The 22,789-nt window shown below is 37.6% G+C and overlaps 1 protein-coding gene across 1 annotated transcript; it reads right to left on the bottom strand.

The window, feature by feature from the left end:
* Positions 1–445: 445 nt before the first annotated feature.
* Positions 446–22,571, bottom strand: LOC105389028 (endochitinase). The gene is made up of 12 exons (XM_038106513.2): positions 22,476–22,571; positions 17,363–17,424; positions 16,521–16,687; positions 9,827–9,992; positions 6,255–6,477; positions 5,625–5,748; positions 4,974–5,171; positions 4,028–4,187; positions 3,466–3,602; positions 2,826–3,074; positions 946–1,020; positions 446–593 (listed from the first exon to the last, which is right to left on the bottom strand). Exons 2-12 carry the CDS (start codon positions 17,415–17,417, stop codon positions 471–473), a joined length of 1,677 nt encoding a protein of 558 aa, XP_037962441.1. The 5' UTR covers positions 17,418–17,424; positions 22,476–22,571; the 3' UTR covers positions 446–470.
* Positions 22,572–22,789: the final 218 nt, after the last annotated feature.

Raw genomic sequence — 22,789 nt, forward strand, 5'->3', positions numbered from 1 at the left:
AAAGTTCATTGTAAGAACATACAATTACTTAGTACGGCAATGCTAAATAGCTGTAATAAATTATTCTTAGCACTTATTGTAAACTTAGAACTAGTAACTGTTGATTTATTTCAACGGCACCATATATTGTTTCAATGTTTCAATATAAGCGTGACAATAGTTCCAAACATGTTTTTTTAGGTTGTAATTGTAGGTAAGTAAGTATGTATGTACGTAAGTAATTACTAATACTTAGTTGAGCGATTCGTGGATTATAAGACCCGCTGAACTAAATCTGAACCTTGAGCACATAACTACAACTGAAAAAACGTCAACCCCTACTTTGTAAGTTGGCCTAAAAACGTGCTTTCGAAGATTTACATTAATTCGGGTGTTACAGTTGTTCAATTTAGCTGAGAACGCGATCCAATGGTCGTCCACGCGGTCACGTGATACGGAGCGAGCATTGGTTACTAATCGGTGCTACAAGCTCACATCTGGCAGTCACTTCTATTGGCGCTGTCTGGCCAATCACAGACGTTCAATTGGACGTTGAACACGGTGCCCGGCTGGCACGAGAACTGCACCGGCTCGCCGTTCACACAACGCCAGTACTGGAAAGTTAATAAAAATATATTAATAAGCTATGAAAGGTTTAGTTTTCTCGCATACAAAGTGGCGCCTCTAGCGGAAACTGGCGTCAAACTCTTAAAGGTAATAACTATCAAAAGTTACACTAGGTCCGCTGGTATGACTAGATGTTCGAACGTGATAATGACTGCACTTTATTGCATATTTAAAGTTTTGCCATTATTGGTATGATGTCAATAAAATATTCTCCACATTTCCAAAGTTTGTCCAAAACAACCCATAAAAAAACTATTCTTACGATTATTTATTACGAATATGAAAACTTTACTGTATGCATTTTTATGTAAATGATTGATGTTTTCATTGAATAATTACCTTATCACACGCCTTCTTATCCGCCATGTAATCGTCTTGTGCGTAACAAACGTCATTAGCGTCCACTTCATTCTCCTGAAAAAAAGGATATAAGTAAGTACCTACAGGGTGAAACATACTCGTAGTTTGAAATAAACAAACTTATTTTAAAGATTTAAGGATTAAATAGTTTTTGAAGAACGTAGTATTAAAAAACGTAAACAAATTGCATAGGTAAGTACTTTGTCAGAAGTAGGTACATAATTATGAGGATTTCAATCAAACGGTACTTTTACATGTTAATAACAAAAATCTAAGAACTAAATGGGACCAATAGGATTACTGACACGCAAATAACTTCACCATCCCATTTTTACATACAAAAGAAGATTAGGAGCTATGTCAAACCAAATGCACTAACTAGGTTCCTAGATTCTAGAAATAAAAAAAATTGGTAATCGTCTAACTCAGGACACAAACATAATATACAGTATATAGGAAGGGTTCCGCTCATCTCGCATAATCTTTATTGACCAAAACTCATTTCGCATAACTCGTATGGTCTAAACTTTTTTGGCCGAACCATCACTTTGCCAAGACTTATGTGGCATAAGGCTCGTTTCGTCTAAAACTCTTTAGGCACAATCTTTAAACACCTAAGTTTCGTTTGCTCAAATTTATGTTCGTCTATACCTATGTATAATCTTGTTTCTCCTAATTTTATCTTAATAAATATATATGAAGTATGTAGTAAATGTACAAATTGTGGTATTTTTCTCCTACATCCCGAAAATCACGATATTGTATGATCAAAAAATCGAAAGTTAACGACCAATATAATTATTACAAACCCCATGAGATCGAAACCTAAAAATAGGTGCGACGACGAGCAAAGCGAGGAGGAGCGTGTTAGGTGTACATGTTCATCAAAACCAAAGCGGAGCGCAGCGAAGCGGAGCGGAGCGTATTCCAAACAGCGGAAACAATACAAGTCACCAGTTTGCGCTTTGTAGGGAGACGCTCCGTCAAAGTTAAAGCCAAACGAATATTATTACTTTGTATAAACCTATGCCATACCATTATTAGGCTATTCAAGATTTGGCCATACCATTATTAGGCTAAACAATGTTATGCGAAATAACTTTTTACTAAACGAGATTTATGCCATACGATTTTCGGCGTAACGAGACTTTGACCAAACGTTACTATGCAATACGAGATTAGGCAAAAAAATATTATGCCAAAAAAGGTAGAACCATATAGGAACTAGGACATAAGTAGGTAGGAACCATAAAGGTCGATGCCGCGTAGAAGGTAAAGAAGTAATATTTGTATACGAAAGCTATGTGTGCAAATAAAGAATATCTTATCTTATCTTATCTATGTGGATTGAATAGCTTATCACAACATGATTAATGATCCGTTCACGACAGCGGGCTAACTTGGAGGAATTAGTGTCAGCAGACACAAACAAAATAGGTTATGTGGCAGGCCGACCTACTTTCTGTACCTAATATCTATCCACTCATTTGAAAGATTAAGGTGTGCGTGCAACGTTTTTCCGGCTTTCTTTAATAAATTTTTGTAGTAGAGTAGAGGTAAGGTAGCTAATGGAATATAAAGGTAACCATTGGAATATAAAACCCATGTGATTGTAGCTATTTCTTTAGAAAGAGCTTAAGTATACCTAATTATGTACGTAGACAACAAAAAACAAAAGTTTATCGTATTATAAAAATCTCACATTAGGTAGTCAAGGTGCAAATGAAGGCAGGCGACATGAGGTTGTGCCAAATTAATTATACAGAAATTGCAGTGACGTTGCGACACGTCGTCGTCTGCAACCTCATGACGTCATCAGCCGCCTACTTGCACAATTGCCTTCCTCATTCCAGTCTCACCTCGGGAACCTCAGGAGTCTCAGGGACCTCAGTATCAATGCAGGCTTCAGTAGTAGCAGCCGTAGACACTGTCGCTGCCTCAGTGGGTCTAGCCGTGGTGGTGGTTGTCATGGCAACGGCGGGGGTAGTCGGGCGTTTGGTAGTGGTGGTGGTGGCCTGGGGTCGCGCAGTGGTCGCGGGTTTGTTCCCGGCCGGGACCACGTCTTCGTATGGGTCTGGGGTGGTTGATGGTGGGCGCGCCCATTCAGGCTGTTGAACAAAAAAATACATTGTTTTTAGATTATTCGTTTAGTTCTTATGCAGTCACGATTATTTATGTGACCTGCTTGGTTTGCTTGCTTCGAATCCATTCAAATTATAGCTTTTATAGCATCATTCGTTAATAGCTTTCTTTCAGACCGATAAAAATAAGCTCAAAAGAATTCTCATAGTAACAGTATAGTTTGGAAACTAAAATCCTAATCGTAATAATTGTATAGTAACAGTCCTCATTTAATCCATCAAACGCTCCCATCTTCCAGCAGTAACCGTGAGGTTAAAAAGAGACACAATAGTATACATAACTGAGCTATTCACAGAAGGAGCTTGTACCATTACTCTGTAGTTAAAAAGAGATACACAGTCATAAAGAGCTACTCACAGTAGGCGTGGTAGATCCAGGGTTGGGCGGCGGCACCTGGTACGGAGCCATGTGCTGGTGCAGCAGCTTCGTGAGCGCGTTCTTCTCACCGCAGAGACCTTGGAAGTCGTCCATGTCGATCGCCCAGGTCATGGCACCTGGAACAGATCATCATCATCATAATCCATCACGTCTTCACTGCGACACTGGGGCACGGATCGAGCCACGGGGCACGGGTTGGGGAAGGAAGGGTTTCAGGCATCGTCCACCGTCCATCGTCCACCACGCTGGCCTAGTGCGGGTTGGTGGACCCCAACACAAGCAAGCTTGTGCCGGGAGAGTTGTCGGGTAAGTGGGCAACCCCGACTGTCAGAGGTTTTCAAGCTACCCCAAGTCTTCGATTGCTACCGAAACAGCAACCGGGACCCACGGCTTAACGTGCCGTCCGAAGCACAAACGATACACATAAGAGCCTATACACACTGAAAGGGAAGCGACCCTAACCTGACGGAAGATTCCCAACCCCTAAGCCTTAGGGCCCAGGGATCTCACTTCCAATACGACTACACAACCATCCACATACCCAAATACCCCTTCTCCTTGATCCAGTTAAGCTTGATCTCGACACTCCTGGGGTCTTCGTAGCCGACCCACTGCGTGCCCGAGTAGGCGTAGGGGCACTTGCCCTGCTCGTCCCACTTGATGGTCCAGTTGGAGCCCTCCTTGTTCACCTCGGTGCAGATCTGGAATACCATTGTGGCGTTAACAAATTTTAAATTCATAGAACTCTAGGTTTTTATGTATTTTGAAGAAATTCGTTTCTTTTTATTGGCTGATCTAATTTTTCATATTACTCGCAAGTTTAAATTGCGACATTACCTACAAAAATTTATATTTACGCCTTCAGAAACTACGTGTATACGTAGGTTATTTTACGTATTCCAAATAGCCTATTTAGAGTATTAAAGATACCTACTTTACTTTCATAAATTTATGACACTCTGGTATCAAGTCGCAAAATAACTCTGATAAGCATAGCAAGAACCATTTCCACCTACCTACGATTTTCAAGTAACGTGACCCTTTGATTTCCCACGTATTTTCAAAACCCTGAGCAAAACTAACACCTTTACTTCCTTTCTGTATTTTAAAGTCACATTTCAGGAATAAACCTGCACACTCATCCGAAAATGTACCTTGTTAACTTAAAAATAGCACACAAAGCCCACCCACTATGATCGGAAATAGAAGAGAATTCCTGAATTCTGCGATGTGTAAGTAATGAAATGGCATTGCCAGGAATAGCCGTATTGTCACAGTTCATACATTAGTTTTATATTCCATTTTAACGGTTAAATATTAGCTAATCAATTCTATCTTTGGAGTTTCGAAGTTCTGAAATTTGTACTCTATGTAGATGTTTACATTTAAAACACAATAGGTAGTTATCAAAGAACGGCAAAAATGAATCGGCATAATAGTCCGAGAATCGCCACTGCGGTCATTATTATTGTAACTCACAACCCTACCTCATAATACGCCCAGAATCCAGTAGCATTAGTATAGGGCGCAGGGTTGCCACCGCCGGCCTCCTTGTTGATGTATGTGCCGAGGTTGTAGTTGGTGTTGCCATACGACAGAGTGAACGAACGACCGTAGAACGGGATGCCCACGACCAGCTTGTTGGCCGGACAACCCTTCTCCTCCCACAGTTTGAGGCCGTCGTTCTGGGGAGAGATTAAAATAGTTAGAAGGTGTAGAAATAATGTATATTGAGCTACATACTTAAATGCATTGCATTTATTAAAGCACTTACGGCTACTAAACTTTTTTGGGGAACTTCTGTCTTGGATTTAAAAAAGCTTTGACTACATTACGGTGGAAGTAAGTTCAGTTCTGGTAGGCAAAAAATTGGGATCAAAATTGGAAGCCATTTAATTTGGTTCAACATTACATGGTCCTCATCAGTCTGTAACCATCAACTAGTGGAGGGTTTCTCCCAAGGACCGCCATGACACCGCCTTGTCTATGGCCTTCCTCATCCAGCCACTACCGGATACCTATCTAATACGCTTGCCTGGTCGTGAGGAGAGACCTCCTCCAGACCTCGTTTACCCCACAGATAATCGGGTTTTACATAGTGATCTGCCACTTCAGCACTTTATTCTAAAGCTGCTTACCACATTGAGCTTGGAGTAAGCGTACTGGTCGTGAGGGCGGGAGTACAGCGGGGAGTGCACGTCCGCGAACCCGGCCCAGTTGCCGCGCAGGTCGTACGCCATCACGTGGATCGCGTCCAGCTCCCTGGAAGACACACATACTGTAGATTAATCACGTAAATAGCCAAGGCAAGGCTGAAAAGTCCAGCAACTTTAAATCACTCTGGAAGTAAATTGTGTATAATCACGCAGACAGCCAAGTCTGCCGGCTGAAAAGTCTAGTCACTTTAGGTGGACGGGTTTAGTTGAGAGAGCTGTAGTTTGTGAATTCATTATGTATGAGCCGCAAGCAGCAGGTAGTCTGGCGGCACTTTTTGGGATTTTAGTAATCTATTTGGTTAAAGGATATCCCACGACGAAGCCACATAGAACCGTTACACATCGGTACAATAAAGTCAGCTGTTTTATATTATCCGTATTTAACTGGTTTCATTCAGCCAGACGATGATGCGATGCCTTTTGAATGCAGTTTGGTGAAATAAATTATCCTTTCATTGAAATAACCACCTATCTTCAATATTTAAGGTAGACCTTCCCCCTTATAAGGTTTCAGCCCTCATAACGTCTGAAAAAATAAAACAATCCACTTACTGGCACAACTCAGGCACATGGTACCCCTCCATCAGTCGGAAATTAGCCAGCGGCACCGCAGCGGTCAGCTCCCAGCCCTTGCCCACCCTCAGGAAGGCTCGTCTCAACTCCTGGACCAGGTACAGGAACTTGTCCTTGTCGGAGAAAGAGCCGCCGCGGTCAGCTGCTCCGGGGTACTCCCAGTCCAGGTCGAGACCGTCGAAGTTGTACTTGTTGAGGAAATCTAGAATATGGATAAAAGTGTTATAGTCTAGGAGTCGTAGTGACCAATGTGTAGGTAAAGTAGCATTTGCTAAGTTAATCTGGGATGTGGACAAAATTATCATGCTCTAGGAGTCCCCGTAACTTGACTATGCGCAGGTCAAAATTGCATTTGTTAAGGGAATGTCGATTATTATTCGTTCAAAAATGCATAATGAGCATTTTTTACCCTGACCTAACCTTACCCAGCTACGAATATAAATTGTATGCCCACAGACAAACACGTGAAACGTATAAAGGACCTCTTCTTCATTTGAAATTTTAAGTTACAGTTAAAATAAACCCTTGTTTACGATGGACGATTAAGAAGAAACAAAGTTAAGTTTACTGGTTTAGCAAGCCCCTACTACCAACTTAAATTAGACGTTTCATTCAGCTAAGGAAGTGGAGTTCCTTGCTGAAATATTCCGTACTTGGCTGTTTAACGTCTCATAAAAACTGAAGCTCTATTCATGTTTTGTTTCAAGGAAATTCAAGTGCCTATTAAGCTTTTTGCTGTTGCGACGGAATAATAGCAAAACCACCAGACTGCATAGTTTCAAGCGTAGTATTCTGGTCAGCGCAACGATCCTAAGCCGAGTTGCAATAAAGTAAACTTAACTTTAAGCTATTGTCGGCATTAAATATCTTAGAGACATGTCTTTCTGTCCGTATACTGTCAAATCAAGGCACCAATGTGTACACTTTTACAGGCTATAAAGTCAATTACATAAGAATTAACTGCAGCAGGTAGTTACTTAATTTATTGCACTTCAGTCCAATACAAAAATGCTTATAAATACCATATTTAGTGAGTTGCAAAAGGTTAAGTATGTATATACCCAAGTACAAAGTAAAAAAAATAATATTTTCACAACATCCATTATCCGTTTTTCACATTTGATGTATGTAGGTAGTAATCTGTATGTACTACGAATTGACTATACCGCTTCAAAATTGCCTAGCAACTGCAATAAGGGACGCGTGAGGCATAAGGTATGAGCATTCAGTTGAATCGCTTTCTTGCCTGTTTGTGCTCCATTCCAACTTACTAGTGTGATAACTTGAACTACATAGTTTGTATGTTGACTGTTCTTGTATGTTAATTACCTACATACTTACATACAATACATACTATACATATTAAGTTAAAACGTAAGTACAGTCAACACAAAGATAAACCTACCTGAGTATGCCACCCCAGCGAAAACACTTTAATTTTATGATCCACTGACGGTTGTTTCGTGACAAGACAAGACAAATACTTAAACTTTATAGATAGTCTGTTTAATAAAATATGTATCTATAAAACATTATTTTGAGTCACTTATCTTCCACCCAAGAGTCTTAAATTAGGATCAAACTGTTTGTGCTTGTGTGGCATACATATCTCCTTTGCTTACTGTACCTAACCCTACATGCTACATTATGGTGAAGAGAATTGTTATACAGGGTAGTATATTTAAAAACTTTAGTTTTACAACACTCTGTCGCCGGAGTAGAATAATATGCTACCTACAGGAAACCGGCGCTTTTCATAATTCTTAACTTTAGTTTCAGTGACACTGAGATAAATGGCAAAGTTCACACACCGCATAAGCCAGCTAAACTTCTCTTAGGATTGAAACTTCAAGAGACACTTCAGTTCTCTTCGCAATTCATTATATTTAATGTAAGCATTCTTACCACAAAAAGCTACATACAAAAATTCTAATTTCTATAATAATTTAAATTTTAAAAGGTATCTACACCTACAGCCTAGCCAAATTGAATTGAAGTAAAAGTTTAGAATGTTTTTGAATGAAACAACGGAGCAACAGCTTGTTGAAAACTACTGTGTATATGGATATCACTTACAGTTGCCGCCCCCCGGCGCCCGCCCCTGGGGGGTTACTCTATACTGACGAAAAACGAACGGACGAGAGCTGTCGTGCAATCGGCACGTTTAATACAACTAAAGAGAGTTGAAGATCGAGCAACAGCGCTCCGAAACTTAGTTTTTCGTCAAATAGAGTGACCCCCTCTTGGAGAACTGAGCGCGCGCACGTGTATCCAAGTTATAACTAAATTATTATGTGCATAATGTACATTGTACCTATTAGTAGGGTCTCGGTAAGGGCGACGATTTTGAAGCTGTATGTACTTATACAAGGTGTTGCAAAAAGATATTTCAAAAAGTCGGAGAACAATTAATATGACTCCCTGAGTCACTCCCTTTGGCTTATACTGTAAATCTTTTTGAAACCTTGTATATTGCTATAAATGTTAACCTTGGTTACACAACCACCTCAACAAAAGTTTATGCTTAAAACCAGTGATTTGGTTAACACCAAAAAATTAGAAAGAAATACAAAATGTCTTGGCAATTATTTTTATTTCTTGGCAGGAATTAATTTGCTCTAGTTTGCTATACCAAGGCGCTGCAAGCAAGATGTTGAAGTCATGTTGTGATAAAGTTCCCTAAAGTACTCATACTCATACCAACGTAAGCAGTTTGTTACTACTGGTAGGGCTAATTAATTTCACAATAATGCTATTGTTGATTAGGTGAAATTCCCATGTATGTTAAAAAAAACTCATTAGTACTGCTAGGTTAGTTTCTTCCTTACAATATCCGTAAGGATCCAAAAAAAACTTGGTCATTATCATAAAGCCAGATCAGCTAAATTAGTGTTCATGAAAGTTAGAGCGTGGGATAAAACTTAGCTAATATATTGCGTGGAGATACAAGAAAAGTAGAGAAATTGGCCAAGCGAATTGGACGAAAAACTCATAAATAAGCAACTTGATAAATGTTTTGCAGATATATAAGAGCACAAGGAGTTCTTAATAAATAATAGGAAACTAGATTTTCGTGGCTAATTTATGTTAGTGTAAAAAACGCTTTTATAAAAATGAGGAACGAGACTACTGCGAATTTTAATAACCTGGCAGGATGTGGGTTGTTATTTCGAAATTCTTAGGATACGCTAAATTGAATTGAATACAGACAACATTTTCATCAACAAACACAACTGTACTCAAATCTGTTAATTTCTTGTTTTACTAAGTGAATTTATTGCATAAAAAAACACTTGGCACAGGTGACTGACACTGACCTATGCAGCAGACTGACGAGCCTTAAACTCACACCCCTATTCTATCATATTCTACTCTATTTTGAGAGGGGCTGAAGCTCATGTACGTGGCTCTCTCGAGTGGAACCTTTGTAGATATCCCCGTAATTTCAGCCCAGCCAGCGTAGCTCCCGTGTAAATTTTAGCAGGAAGCTTAGATGTCGCAAAAGTTGAGATAACTCACATCCCGTTCTTCCTTAATGAAGTGAAACTCACCAACAATGCTTCTGACGAAGGCCATCCTGGACTTCTTGTCAGCGACCATGCGCGAGTACTTGGAGCCGCCCTCCGCCCAGCCGCCCACGGCCACCGTGAACTTGACCTTGGGATGGCTGGCCTTGAGCGAGGTGAAGTTGCGGAACCCGCCCTGGTCTACATCCAGCTGTGGGGAGACAGTAAATACATTTACTTGTAGTTAAGTTCATTATCACAACCCATCACGTCCACACTGCTGGGGCACGGGTCTCCTTCCAATGAAGGAAGGGTGTAGGCCTAATTCACCACACTGGCCTAGTGTGGGTTTGTGGGCACAAGTAAGCTTGTGCTGAGAGTTGTTGGGTAAGTGGTCAACCAGACTGTCAGATGTTTTCAAGCTGCGAGATGGCCTCTTCATACATGATATATGTACACATAAGTACAAGCCGTTTTTTAATGTGCACCGGACACTCTGGTACTAGCTATAATCTACATGAGCTGGTTTCCTCACATTGTTTTCCTTTACGGTGAGAGTCCATGGTAATAGATATTCGTTGGTAGGTACCTACATTCCAGGATGTCCATCTACGGTCTCCCGAAAGAGAGAACGAGGATTTATCCGCTACGCCACCATACTTACAAAGCATTATTATATGCATAAGTATGTATAATAATATTTTATGACATCTAATATTAAAATTGTACATTATATTATGTACAATCAGGTACCTACCTACTGGTAAAATCTTTCTGTAGCTCGGTGCTATAATGAACGTAGGTTGTACCAAACTAGCACAAAAAATTCGTAGAGAGCGAGAGACTTTTTTTGCCGTTTTGTCTCGCGCATGATATGAAAATGAAAACACAGCTTCATTTATATTCAGTTTATTTTAAAAGCTGTGTTCAACATGAAATAATACACATACACACGTGTACACTCCAATTTGGTTAGGATTCCTAACGAAGCTACATTAAATCAATCTGTTATTAGGAAAATGTAATTATTAGTAACACAATAACACCCAGTAACACGTGGTCTATTCCAGAAGTGTCATCAAGGTACAGTAAGGTAAAGGCCGTGAGAACCTACCGGTAAACCTTACACCCACATTACCACCAAGAGACAATAGGCGTATGCATAGCTTCGAACAAATAGCTAGGTTAATATCCCGTTCCTACTTGTGTTGACCTTACGTTGAAAAGAAAATGAAACTGTGGTGAAATCTCCATGAATGGCTTTTGATCTTCAGGTTTTTTTTATTAAAATGTATACTGGCAGTCCTGGCAGAGATACTTAGTGCATATCTACACTACATATTATTAATTTGTAGTTTAAAGTCGCTTGAGAAATAGGCTGCTTAGCTGAAAGCAAAATCGTCCGTAAACAATAATATTATAACGTTGCCAAATTCTCAATTCTCAAGAGAGAACCGAGTAGACATTATTAAATTGTGCCAAGCAAGACGCAGTAAACTTCAGTTAATTACAAAATAATGCGTCAACGAAGTGTTCAAAATTTATTTATCCTTCGGGGCCCTTTTGCATAAATAACGAACGTCTATGTTGAAAACTGTATGGAACTAAGACTAATTCGTTGACGGGCGCTAAGCTGCGTTCACACTGAACCAGCTACTTTCCCGCCTGAGATCTAGTGGCTGGAAATGCAGATAGGTAATCGCCTATTATTTTTCCATGTGTAATCAGGTTGGAAGAAAATGCAATTTTTGCACCTACATTTTATTCGTATCCACGAGAAAGCTCGGACTCTGACTAACATCATACAAGTTTGTGAAGATCTAGTAAATTATTATCATATTCATCGGCCATTTCTCGTAGCTAGTCATATACAGGGTGTCCCAAAAGTCAACGTCATCCCTTAAAGGGCTGATAGGTCAGCTCATGAGAGGCCAGAATATCACAATATGACCTTAGTAAAAACTCGATAATTTTCGAGAAATAAAAATAAAAGTCAATAAATGTTTGTTTTTTTAAATAAGGTGTTAAAAACGCAAAATATGTTTTATAAGAGTTTGGTAAGTTTTTTCTTAGCTATTTTTGCGTCATCTACGTTGCCACCACCTATTTTACTTTTACTCATTCCAACATGACTTATCCTAACTAATATTATAAATGCGAAAGTAACTGTGTCTGTCTGTCTGTCTGTCTGTCTGTCTGTCTGTCTGTTACTCTTTCACGCCAAACCTACTGAACGGATTTGAATGAAATTTGGTATACATACGATCTAGACCCTGGGAAAGAACATAGGCTACTTCTTATCCCGGAATTACCACGGGAAAACTTTTTAAGGCGAAGCGAAGCGCGCGGGAACAGCTAGTCCTTAATAAATTCAGTCAGATAAATTTCCTTCAAACAATTTTACATCGAGGTCGTTTTGTACTAAAATAGCAATAACTTTTTTGTTAATGGAAACAATAGCAACGTTTCATACCATTTTGGAAACTGCATTAAATGAGCAATCTTTTAAAATTAGGTGCCAGGTTTGCGTGGTATATTTTTTTTACAGTATGTAGAGTCAAAGTTGTTTATAAAAAAATACGATTACCTTTTATGACTTTGAAAACCGTGTTTTTTTTAAACATACAGCATTACTCGATATTTTTTTTGACTGCGATCAATAGCAGGGCTATACAGGGTGATGCAACACCAAACAAATTCTAACAATATGGATTTTTGTACCGGCGGCACGCAAAAAATTGATCCAAGGTGTCGATTTTCAGCAAATTTATAAAAGTGTCAATATCTCGAAAATTATTGAGTTTTTACTAAGGTCATATTGTGATATTTTGGCCTCTCATGAGCTGACCTATCAGCCCTTTAAGGGATGACGTTGACTTCTGGGACACCCTGTATACTCTTCACAAGGAGTGTCCAATCTACTCAATACTCTAAATATACCCATAGATTTCTGAGTCCCTCATAGCGCCATAACACTTCGAACACAGTCTGTCGCCATACGTCCATCGTGATATTGAAAACCTTAACCGACATTCGTATTCATACGATACTTCGTAAGAACTTCCAAACTCGATAGAACTTCTAAACTCTACTGAAATCCATTTGAATAGTTTTGGCTGATAATACCACAGTTTAGATGTAGGATTGGTATTGCTACATTTGAAAAAAAAAAACATTTAGACGACCGAATGGCGTAGTGGATAGTGACCCTGACTACTGAGCCGATGGTCCCGGGTTCGATTCCCGGCTGGGGCAGTTATTTGTTTAAACACAGATATTTGTTCTCGGGTCTTGGATGTGCCCGTAAAATGGCAATAGGCCCGCCCCCTATTACATTGGGACTAACATAACACTCTGGCGAAAAGTGGGTGCAGCAATGCACCTCTGCCTACCCCGCAAGGGAGTACATTAGTACAAGGCGTGAGTGCGTGTTTTTTAGGGTTCCGTAGCCAAAATGGCAAAAACGGAACCCTTATAGTTTCGTCATGTCCGTCTGTCCGTCTGTCCGTCTGTCACAGCCGATTTACTCGGAAACTATAAGTACTACAGTGATGAAATTTGATGGGAATATGTGTTGTATGAACCGCTACAAAAATATGACACTAAATAGTAAAAAAAAGAATTGGGGGTGGGGCCCCCCATTAGGGTTTCGTTCCCGTGTTCCCGGGAATTCCCGGGTATTATTTTTTATCGATTCTATGCTATATTTCATCTTTATCTGTTTCTCCTACCTAAAACCGAAAAAAATATCGGCTTTTACATAGTAATTATGTGACTAGAGTATGTAAAAGCTAACGGTAGTGTGACGCCTGTCATATTTTTTACCCGACTGCCGAGTGAGGAGGGTAATGTTTTTCGATTGTATGTATGTATGTATATTTGTATGTTTCTTCGTTCCCTCCTGTAGCCTAAACGGCTTGATAGATTTTGATGTATGAGGTATCGTTAGAAGCGTATTGATGGCGCGATGACGTTACATTAAAATGTACATAGCGCCCTCTAGAGGACATAACGTGATGATCGAAAAAATAATATTTTTGCAACTATGCCGTGTGGGGTATCAAATGAATGGGCTTGATTTGCACATTTCAAAGATATGCATATTGTAGGTATTTAAATAACAACACCAAAATTATTGAAATAAAAAATGTTCATGAACTAAAACCCGACTACTGACGTAAAATTTCATAAAATAAAAACAACTAAAAAGTTACAAATAAAAAAATATAATTATAAACAAACAAAAACCCGACTGCACGCTAAAAAGGTGAAAACAAGTCCCAATGTTAATGGAAAGTATCGCAGGCGGGGACTCCGGGGACCAACTTGACCGCCACATAAGGCCGTTTTCTAAGTAACATTCAGCAAAATGGTGAAACCTCTGGTGGTCCCCGCCCACGATACTTTCCATTAACATTGGGACTTGTTTTCACCTTTTTAGCGTGCAGTCGGGTTTTTGTTTGTTTATAATTATATTTTTTTATGTCCCGGTTTTGTGTCCGCGTTTATTTTTATAGAATTACTAACGCAGAGAAAAAACTAAAATAAGAAGTATGTTGAGCGATAAATCGCTGAATGAATTAAATTTTTCTAAAACATTGCCTCAAGTGTAATTAATTTTGAATAATATTATTTTCAAACTGTTAATCATAATACCTTTGGTTTAATGTACAATTAAGAAAAACAAATAATTTTGCATGTAAAACAAATCATTATAATTTTGGTTGTTAATTTATCTGACTGTTGCTTTTTTCTACCTATACGAGTAATAAAAGTAAGAGTTATAAAAGTACCTATATTTGATTTAATTGTTAGTGTTTTAATACCCGAAAATATCAAAAACTAGCATTTAAAATAAATTCCCGTTTCCCGGGAATTCCCGGGAAATCATGAAAAAAAATCCCGTTTCCCGGGAACAGAAAATGGTCGGGAAAAACGAAACCCTACCCCCCATACATGTAACTGAGGGATGAAATTTTTTTTTTCGATGTACATACCCGTGTGGGGTATCAATGGAAAGGTCTTTTAAAATGATATAAAGTTTTCTAAAAAACATTTTTCTTAAAGTGAACGGTTTTTGAGATATCAGCTCTCAAAGTCGTAAAAAGTATGTCCCCCCCCCTCTATTTTTATAACTACGGGGTATAAAATTCTAAAAAAAATAGAGGTGATGCATGCTAATTAACTCTTTCAACGATTTTTGGTTTGATCAAAGTATCTCTTATAGTTTTTGAGATAGGTTGATTTAACTGTAATTTTGCTGCTACGGAACCCTTTGTGCGCGAGCCCGACTCGCACTTGGCCGGTTTTTTTTTTGTGTGTATGTGTTTGAAAAAAAACATATTTTTATAGGTTTATCTTAGAATAATGTAAAATTAACCAGCATGCTCTCTCACTTCTTATTCTGAATAAAGTGATACAACTGGATTTACACCTTTTGGGATTACAATGGTGATCATATTCCCTACACATTACTGCAATTACAATATTGAGCATTTTCTTAATGAATGCGCTACTGGATCGAGTGAACGCGGCATTAATGAAATACAGTTTGTACAAGTCAAGTAATAAATCTGCAAGTTGCAGATTGCCTTCCCGAGAAATACACTGCACCATTTGGGGTTTACACTTTTAATTGGATTTAGTTTTAAATTTGCAAGTGTTTAAAGTAATCGCACTTATTGAATTTTGATTTCATAACTCAATCATGATCGGCAATTATCTCATCAATAGATCTTCCTAATATACCTAACTAAGAATACATTCGATCGTATTTTGTTTGATTGCAATCAGATACCATCACGTACTGATTCGTACAAGTATAGAAACATTAACAAGGAATTTTTGGGAATGGAAATTTTGGAAATATGGGCTATTTTGTTAAAGTGACATTCTGCAACTGAATACAAGCCTATAGTAGTTGAAAGATTAAGTGCCTTTTTCTCCATAGTGGATTAGAGCATAACCAGGGATTATTGCTTGACTTTTGACACATCTGTCAAGAATTTAATATGGAGATGACGTATAATTGATCAAGCTTTCCCTGGTTACGATCTAACCGACTATGGAGATATTGGCTGGATATTGGATATTGGCTCAATTTACCTTTGACATAATTAATTTGGACTTTAATTTCTAGCATAGCCATGCTAGAAAGCAAAGCATGCTGTAGGCTCTTTTCCTCAACTACAAATCTATAATAAAATAGAAAAAAATTGCACAATCCGTGATCTCACAGCTGTGGAAGTAAAAAATAAAGTTTCGAAACTGCTTCTCAGTTTTAGCTATGATGACATAGAATCTCTCCTCTCTATAAATACTTAACTGTGCTAAGTTGATCGTGTCGCGATTTTTATTTATTATATATTATTATTATATTGTTATTTAAGTAGGTATATTACTATTATAATTACTGATAATGGTCGTGCATAATTTAAGTACTTACGTAAATATTATTTTTTATTTTTATTTTTTGTATACAATCAGATCTGTCATACTTAAGTAATTAGTGTAAGTTTTAGTTTCTGCATGTATAAATTCCTGTCGCTTAACTGACTTAACTCTATAAACCGTAGGTATTCGTATGTAACATCCCGTAATCTGATTCTCACGTCACAGGCTTCCCTAGTGTGAGAATCGCAGTGTTTTCAAATGTTAAATGTGTATTAGTTAAATAAATAAATTTGAAATAAATAAATAAATTTGAAAAAAAAAGGTAGGCCATAACATAGATAGTTACCTCAGGATCGATGACGAGCACCTCGTGAGTATTCTCAGTCACTCCTATGAAGGAGTAGATGATGTGGGTGCACAGGTCCACGGGAATGTCCTCCAGCCCGTAGCGGCCGAGCCCGGGCCGGTACACCGCCCAGTTGCTGAAGTAGCACACCACGCGGCCTGACTCCGCTGTAGGGGAAAATGTTGTGTCATTTCATGGTGGCATGATTGGAGCCTCATCTTGTTTGAGGGGGATGAATGGAGCCTCATCTTGTTTGGGGGGGATGAATGGAGTGGAGCAAGTGAGAGAGTGTCAATAAGATAATTAAGTATATTTTAAAATTGAATTACAAAATGAGAATGGCTATATCTGACCCGCTGTGCAGCCACTAACCACACCTATTTTTATTCAATGATAAAGGTGTTCTAAATGAGGTAAAAATATTTTAAAAATTCTAAACCACTTTTAAAAAAATTGTATGATGGAACCATCTAGTCAGTACGAAGACTTTGATCTTTCAGCACCTTCATATCTTCGTTCTCCCATGCCTCATAATAAAAAAATACACCAGGATATACTATAGTCATGGACTAAACATCAGTATATGTTTCATCAATGGCTGCTCTGGCGGGTCATGGCGCCTTAGAGAAATGGCCATTCTCCTTTACTTTTGTTATGGTAAAATTCTGATGCGCAATTAAATGTACTTAGATCAATTTTAGAGAGACACCGTTTTCCGCTTTGGAGTAATTTGGTGCTAATGTTACTGGATTTTTTCATTGCTCGTGAGTGTATTATGACCATACTTAGAGGCTAGAGGTATCTGTATATGTTTTTGGAGTAAATAATAAAACAAAACTTACCTTGAACTGAGGAGCATGTCAGGGCCAGGAAGGCCGTCAACAGAAGAGCACGCATTTTGATTCTGAAACAGAAAAACAATAATTATTTAAGTACAGATAAAGTTAAGTACTCAATGACTCTGATGTTACTATGAATTTAAAAGAAAAGAAAATATTATTATGATAGTTATTTTGTATTCTAACTTAATTTTAATAACAACAAGTTGAAAGTTGAAATGAAGCGCGAAACAACATAATTATACCTAAACACAAAACTTGTTTGAAACCAAATGTCAAAGCTCAAACGCTCGACTTAGGGCCACTTGCACCAACATATTAAATCTAGATTTAGTGTTAAATCTCGATTTAGTGTCAGATTTTATATGGACTGACGTTTCTTAAATCGACATTTGACACTAAATCTAGATTTAATTTGTTGGTGCAAGGGGCCCTTAATAATTGAATGCCCAAATCTAATATAAATCCAGTAAGTATAAACAATTCCAATTTTAAATAATTTCATTTTAAGGCTCCTAGTGGTAACAAAAGATAATTTAATTACTCCTAAGCATCATACCCCTGCGGAATATATTCTAAACCGATTATGTAAAGTTACAAACAATTTATTATTTAAGCCTAATCCTTTGTGAAAGTGTTTTAACCAGTCTAACACTTAGGTTATTTAATGCTACAATAACAGTTCTGCTATTCCGGTATATAAAAGAGGGATACCTTCATACCTAGAGGCTTTATCAGCACACTTTGAAACAAATCAAATGTCATTTTCTTGTTTCATACATTTTAGTATTGTTCCCAATGTTCTTTGGTCAACAATACTTTAATACGAAGATTGTTAATCAGACTTTGGTGGATGAATAGCTACTAACTAAGACAGACATTATTGATGTCGATGCTGCAGCTGACTAGATATTGTAATAAAAATAACTTTAATAAAAACTAAAAGGTAGAGTAGGTACTTAATCCAGCTTAATAATTATGTCGGCATAAAACTAAAAACTAGGTAGCTGTATCTAGGCATGAGCTTTAACCGCTACGGAATCAGAAGTTCTAAAGTAAAGTTAAGAGACTCTAACCTTGTGTTTAGTAGACAAATAAAAGATAGCCATAAAGAACAATGTTGCATTATGATCGTACCTGAATTTCAGAAAGGGTCGGATCGTACTTGAATTTGATAGAATATGGCAACTTTGATACAAAATCTCTAACAATTTTTATACGATGTTTTATTTAAAAACTTAAAGTAACAAACTTAAAGAGGATCAACTTCTTACATCTAAAATTCTAAACTTAAGTTACTTACTAAACTTTTGATTTTTTTAATTGTACATGAAGTGTGAACAATTGCATCGACGTATTTACTACACCACCAATATGAATACTTAAGTAAAATATTCTTAATAATATATTATTTTGTATCACACTTTATTTTGAGTCAACATTACAGCCAGTCAGGATTGCAAAAACAGCTGTTTGTAATAAAACCACACTATCTAATGCATACGAAATGTTTGGAGCACAATCATACTTTTGATTTGTGCACTATGGGGAAAGAGGAAGTGACAAAGATAAACTGTTTATGAATAATAAGTGCATAAATGACTACTACTCTTCCGGAAGGTAACCCTAAATATTCTTTGGCCCTGTGAATACTTACGTAGGGAAGTTTCTGCGTTTTCATATAATATCCGATATAATTTGAATCCGCTTAAGCAAACACCAAAATACTAATAGCCGATTTTGCAAAACAAACCCGCGTACACATTTAAACAAATATTTCATTTTTCCCGTAGTTGTGTCCACTTCTCCGGCATCACTAGTTCGTGGCTCGCAAGTCGTCTAACTCACACTTAGTAGTCAGTCCGTGGCTCTGCACAATTACTTTGCAGTCGTAAACCACCTTTGAGGTTTAAGGTCTATAAAAACTGCGTATGGGCAGTGCAAGGACCTCGCCTCTGAGCTGAGATTCTCATGTCACTTACACAGTTGTGCGACCATTGAGCAACCACCAAACTGGATTCATTCCCGCAAAGCGCTAAGAAACTTTTTTTAAATACGTAGAAAAAAGTTCTCAACTTCTAAAATTTAACAAAGATTAATAATTGAGGCGTATTGTTGACTCCCGAACATCAACTTCTGAATGCATAATAATAATATAAATAAACTTTTTTTTAACGTACCCTCGAAAACATCCCCTTTGTTTGAGGTCTAAATTTTAAAAAGACACTTTGCCATTACTTTGCGACCGTATTTTATGGAGGAGAATGGACTCGGACATCGACACTAAATACTTCTATCGCGTATGCTCTCGCAACTAATATCGATATGAAATGGTTGTAGGACTTTACACAGATACTCGCGTCTGATTCTTTGATGAGTATATAAATATTGAGATTGATGTTGGATTTATTTTCATCTAGACTGAATTAAAAATTCAAAACGATCAGCTGATACTACGATAAGATAAACAGACAATTATGTAGTATAATAATCAAGATTATTACCTACTAGCTGTTCCCGCGCGCTTCGCTTCGCCTTAAAAAGTTTTCCCGTGGGAGTTCCGGGATAAAAAGTAGCCTATGTTCTTTCCCAGGGTCTAGACCGTAGGTATACCAAATTTCATTCAAATCCGTTCTGTAGTTTTGGCGTGAAAGAGTAACAGACAGACAAAAAAATAAAAAAAATAAAAATAAGTTAGGATAGGTACTATAAATTGCTACATATTACCGATCTATGTAAGTCATTGTATAGATCAAAATATACCTAAAATACCAACTGTAAGTAGGTATATAAGTACTGTAAGTATTGCTTCATCGGGGAAAAAATAATATCAGATTGAAAAGATGAAAGGAGAATGGTTCCCTCGTCGAACTTAATGAACTGGTACCTACGTACCTATTTACCGGGAGATCAAAATTCCTGAGTAATGAATGAACTAATGAAGGAAATCTTTAAAGAATAGGACTTATTGTATTTGTAAACATATTATACCTTTATGTATATTATAATTACCTGCGTACTTATTAATATTTTCTTAGGCATTTTTCAGTGTAGAAAAAATTACGTACCTATAACCGACTTTCTTTATAATAATCATTAGGTTGGTATAAACAACAACGTGAGTTTGTATGTAAGAGTAGTTTTTTTACATTTTAAAAACCTACACTATCTCTACCACCCTCTATAGTCGCGAGCAATGAAAAAGTTCCAGCGACATATTACATACTAGCTGTTCCCGCGCGCTTCGCTTCGCCTAAAAAGTTTTCCCGCGGGAATTCCGGGATAAAAAGTAGCCTATGTTGTTTCCCAGGCTCTAGACCGTATGTATACCAAATTTCATTCAAATCCGTTGAGTAGTTTTGGCGTGAAAGAGTAACAGACAGACAGACAGACAGACAGACACAGTTACTTTCGCATTTATAATATTAGTTAGGAAGTTAGGATGAAACAGCAATGCCAAGTGGTACTTTTTCATTGATCGCGACTGTATGATCATTATTAATTTTTCCTAGTAAAACGTTACGGCATCAGTCGGCGTGTTGGTTCAATACAAAGGAATGTGGGTTCATATATGGGTGAGGACAGCCTGGAATACTAAGTGGTACGCTGTTGATGTGTGGCGTGAGTGTGAAGGACAATTGTGATGCCATATGAAAAAATCAGAAAAAAATATATTCTGTCTATCTCCATAGATGGAAGGAGAAATTATATTATACATATTGCTTACGACTGTAATGCTTGAAGGGATAATCAGTAATATTTGTAACAAATAGGTCAGTACGTACTTAATAAGTACAGGATGTTGCAAAAAGGGTATACTAAGCCGAAACCAGCATTGCACGGCTTAGTATACCCTTTTTGCAACACCCTGTATATAAAATTTTAATTATTTACTTGTAAAATGATTATTACTAGCAACACCAAGGAGTCATTATCCTTTGTCGGTAGCACCAAAGAGAGGTGTGTCTCAACTCAAAAAGTTTTGTCTACAGAGAAATGAGAGCCAGAACACAAAGACACTGAAAGTATTAACATAAAGGATGAAATTAACTGACCCGGTCAATGAACGCAAAACAAAACATAACTGATGCAGAAGTATCAACAATAAACAATACGCCAGGGCCAGTTTTTAGATCCGTACTTAGCGTAGTTAAAATCATGATTTGTATCTATCTCTTATCGAATTTTCTTTGAAATTGCACTTCAAAATACTTAACTGAAAACCATTGTCTAAAGTATACATGTAATCGTACACATAATATACAAGTGCTTTTGTTCCATGATTTATTAATTATATCAATTATTTTCTTACATTTGTGTATGTCGCGTGGACATTCTTCACATATCAACATAATATTATTACATAATCATATTAAATTATATCTTACTCACGTGAATTTAATTTATCTAACGAGATTCCGATAGAGGTCGATTAAGATTAGTATAATGTAAATTACTGCATAAATTTATGCATTTTTGTTTGCTAAAATTTCACTTTCGTCGGGGTCAAAGCCATTAGGAGTTCGAAGGAAGCTAATTTGCACATGAAAGTTTACCTAAAGACGCCGTTTGTTGTCAACATGCTAGGAAGAGAGTGGTCGGGTTTCACTGATTAGTTTTGCATATATTTACTTACTTAGTCTTCAGTTAAAGTGCTATTCTGTAATATTGATCAAGTATTTTTAATGAATTACTGATTAAGTTTATAATTTACCTATAGAAGGTACATGTGCTCCTTAGGCATTCAGTGACTGACGCTAATCTGACTGGCCAACCCTTTCATCGCAGTTACAAATTCTAATCAAAATGAATCTAAAGCACTTGCGTATATGCTACCGATACATACGCTATGTATTCGTAGAAAAATTAAAATAATCAAAAATGATGACACAAAATAAGTGCCATTGCCTGATAAATATTTTGATAATATTTCACACCTTTTTTATCCCTTCACAGAAACTCTCTCTCTTCACGTAAACAATTGACCAAAATGAAAAACCGTGAAATCAGACACTATTGTTTTTCGGCCGATATCGCTAATATTTAAGCGCCCAAAACTTTTAAAAGTTTGTAAACAAAACAATAAACAAAAAACAAACATTTAAAAAAAACTCACCGCCGCCGTTGCGTGTCCGTGCGCGCGAGTGCGCCGGGATGCGCGCCGCGACGGTATTTATGCGCGTGCGCAGAGAGCTGGCGCCGCGCGACGCACAGGGTGCTGCCGTGAGGGAATATTAATCAATTTTGGATCACTTAAATTAATCAGAAGTCTGCCGCCCAATCGGGGTGTCAGTGAGTAATGTGATGGGGTGAGCTTTTCACCACTATGACAAAGTCTAGCCAGTACAAGTGCCATACAAAACAACAAAGTCTAGATCTAATGCTAGATTTTATTACAATTAATTAATTTGAGAGATGTCAGTGGCTTAA

This window comes from Plutella xylostella, chromosome 7, assembly GCF_932276165.1.
Source record: "Plutella xylostella chromosome 7, ilPluXylo3.1, whole genome shotgun sequence".
NCBI classification, from domain to species: domain Eukaryota; kingdom Metazoa; phylum Arthropoda; class Insecta; order Lepidoptera; family Plutellidae; genus Plutella; species Plutella xylostella.

Excerpts from the sequence above, each read along its gene's own strand:
- LOC105389028 (XM_038106513.2), bottom strand. The coding sequence starts at position 17,417 with ATGCGTGCTCTTCTGTTGACGGCCTTCCTGGCCCTGACATGCTCCTCA. Across the intron at positions 3,603-4,027 it reads CAAGGAGAAGGGGTATTTGG|GTGCCATGACCTGGGCGATC; the intron begins GTATGTGGATGG and ends GATCTGTTCCAG. Across the intron at positions 1,021-2,825 it reads AGACTCCTGAGGTTCCCGAG|GAGAATGAAGTGGACGCTAA; the intron begins GTGAGACTGGAA and ends CCTTTTTTTCAG.